The sequence below is a fragment of the Dendrobium catenatum genome, unplaced genomic scaffold (assembly GCF_001605985.2).
Source record: "Dendrobium catenatum unplaced genomic scaffold, ASM160598v2 original_scaffold_154556, whole genome shotgun sequence".
Taxonomy (NCBI): domain Eukaryota; kingdom Viridiplantae; phylum Streptophyta; class Magnoliopsida; order Asparagales; family Orchidaceae; genus Dendrobium; species Dendrobium catenatum.
In genome coordinates, this window is record NW_021472984.1 from 1 (window position 1) to 1,040 (window position 1,040).

General features: G+C 36.8%; 1 protein-coding gene across 1 annotated transcript; it reads right to left on the reverse strand.

The window, feature by feature from the left end:
* Window positions 1-275: 275 nt before the first annotated feature.
* Window positions 276-906, reverse strand: LOC110098397 (the record flags this gene model as incomplete). The annotated part of the gene is made up of 1 exon (XM_020825219.2): window positions 276-906. A coding segment is annotated over exon 1 (631 nt), but the record flags the coding sequence as incomplete, so codon positions are not given.
* Between the last annotated feature and the right edge of the window lie 134 nt (window positions 907-1,040).

A 1,040-nucleotide genomic window follows, 5' to 3' on the forward strand; every position in this document is an offset into this window, starting at 1 on the left:
TTGGTGGATGTGGATGCTTTAAGACCATCAAAGAAATGAACATTTAAATCTTCATCTTGTAATACAGACGGCATCACTTTAACTTCATCATCTACAAACCACTCCTCATCAGATGCCACATCATCGCAAAGCAAAGGATCTTCATCATCCATTAATCTTTTTTTTTTTCAAATTTCTATCTCTAAGTCTCATATTGTACATAATGTACACAAGTGAGTTCATCCTCAATGTCGACAAGCGATTTCTCCTCTTTGTATGTACTTGGTTGTAGGTACTCCAATTTCTTTCACAGCCAGATGAAGAGCATGTCAAACCCAAAACTTTCACAGTAAAATGCTGTAATTCTGGAGTCCTATCACCAAATTGAATACACCACTCAACTGGAGATCGTTTTGCAATTGTATCTTTTGCTTGTTGTAATCCAAAAAAACCTTCTTTGTTCCTAAAAGGTATCAATTGCAATTCAGCATTTGATCTTTCAGTTGCATCACTTATTAGACGATCCATGCAATGATATAATCCCAACTTTATTTCAGGGTTTGTAGATTTGTTCTCTGCATATTGATACTGAGGGTTTAGGTAGTAGCCAGTGGCATGCAAGTGTCGGTGAAGCTGTAGTTCCCACCTATCATCAATAATATTCCAAATTTCTCTAAAGCTTCCCTCACTGCCTCCTAAGTTAGAGGCAATCATATCTTTGGCTTCATCCATGGCATTGTAGATGAAACTCATTGCAGGCTTCTTCTCAACATCCATCATCCTTAAAACATGAACTAAAGGTCTAATGGTTGTAATGGCATATAAGACACTTTGCCAAAACCTGTCATTTAAAACAATCTTTTTAATATCTTTTCCCTCAGCCTTCTTCGCCCAAGCACAACTCAACCACTGTGTAGATGTGAACATAGCCTCTAAAGGAATGGAGTCACCTTTTAGAACAAAGCATTGTTTTGAAATGTTCCACCTTAATATCAACTCATAAATAAGAGGGAAATTTTGCTCAAACCCAGGAAATTGCAAAAATTGTATGATCTTCAACC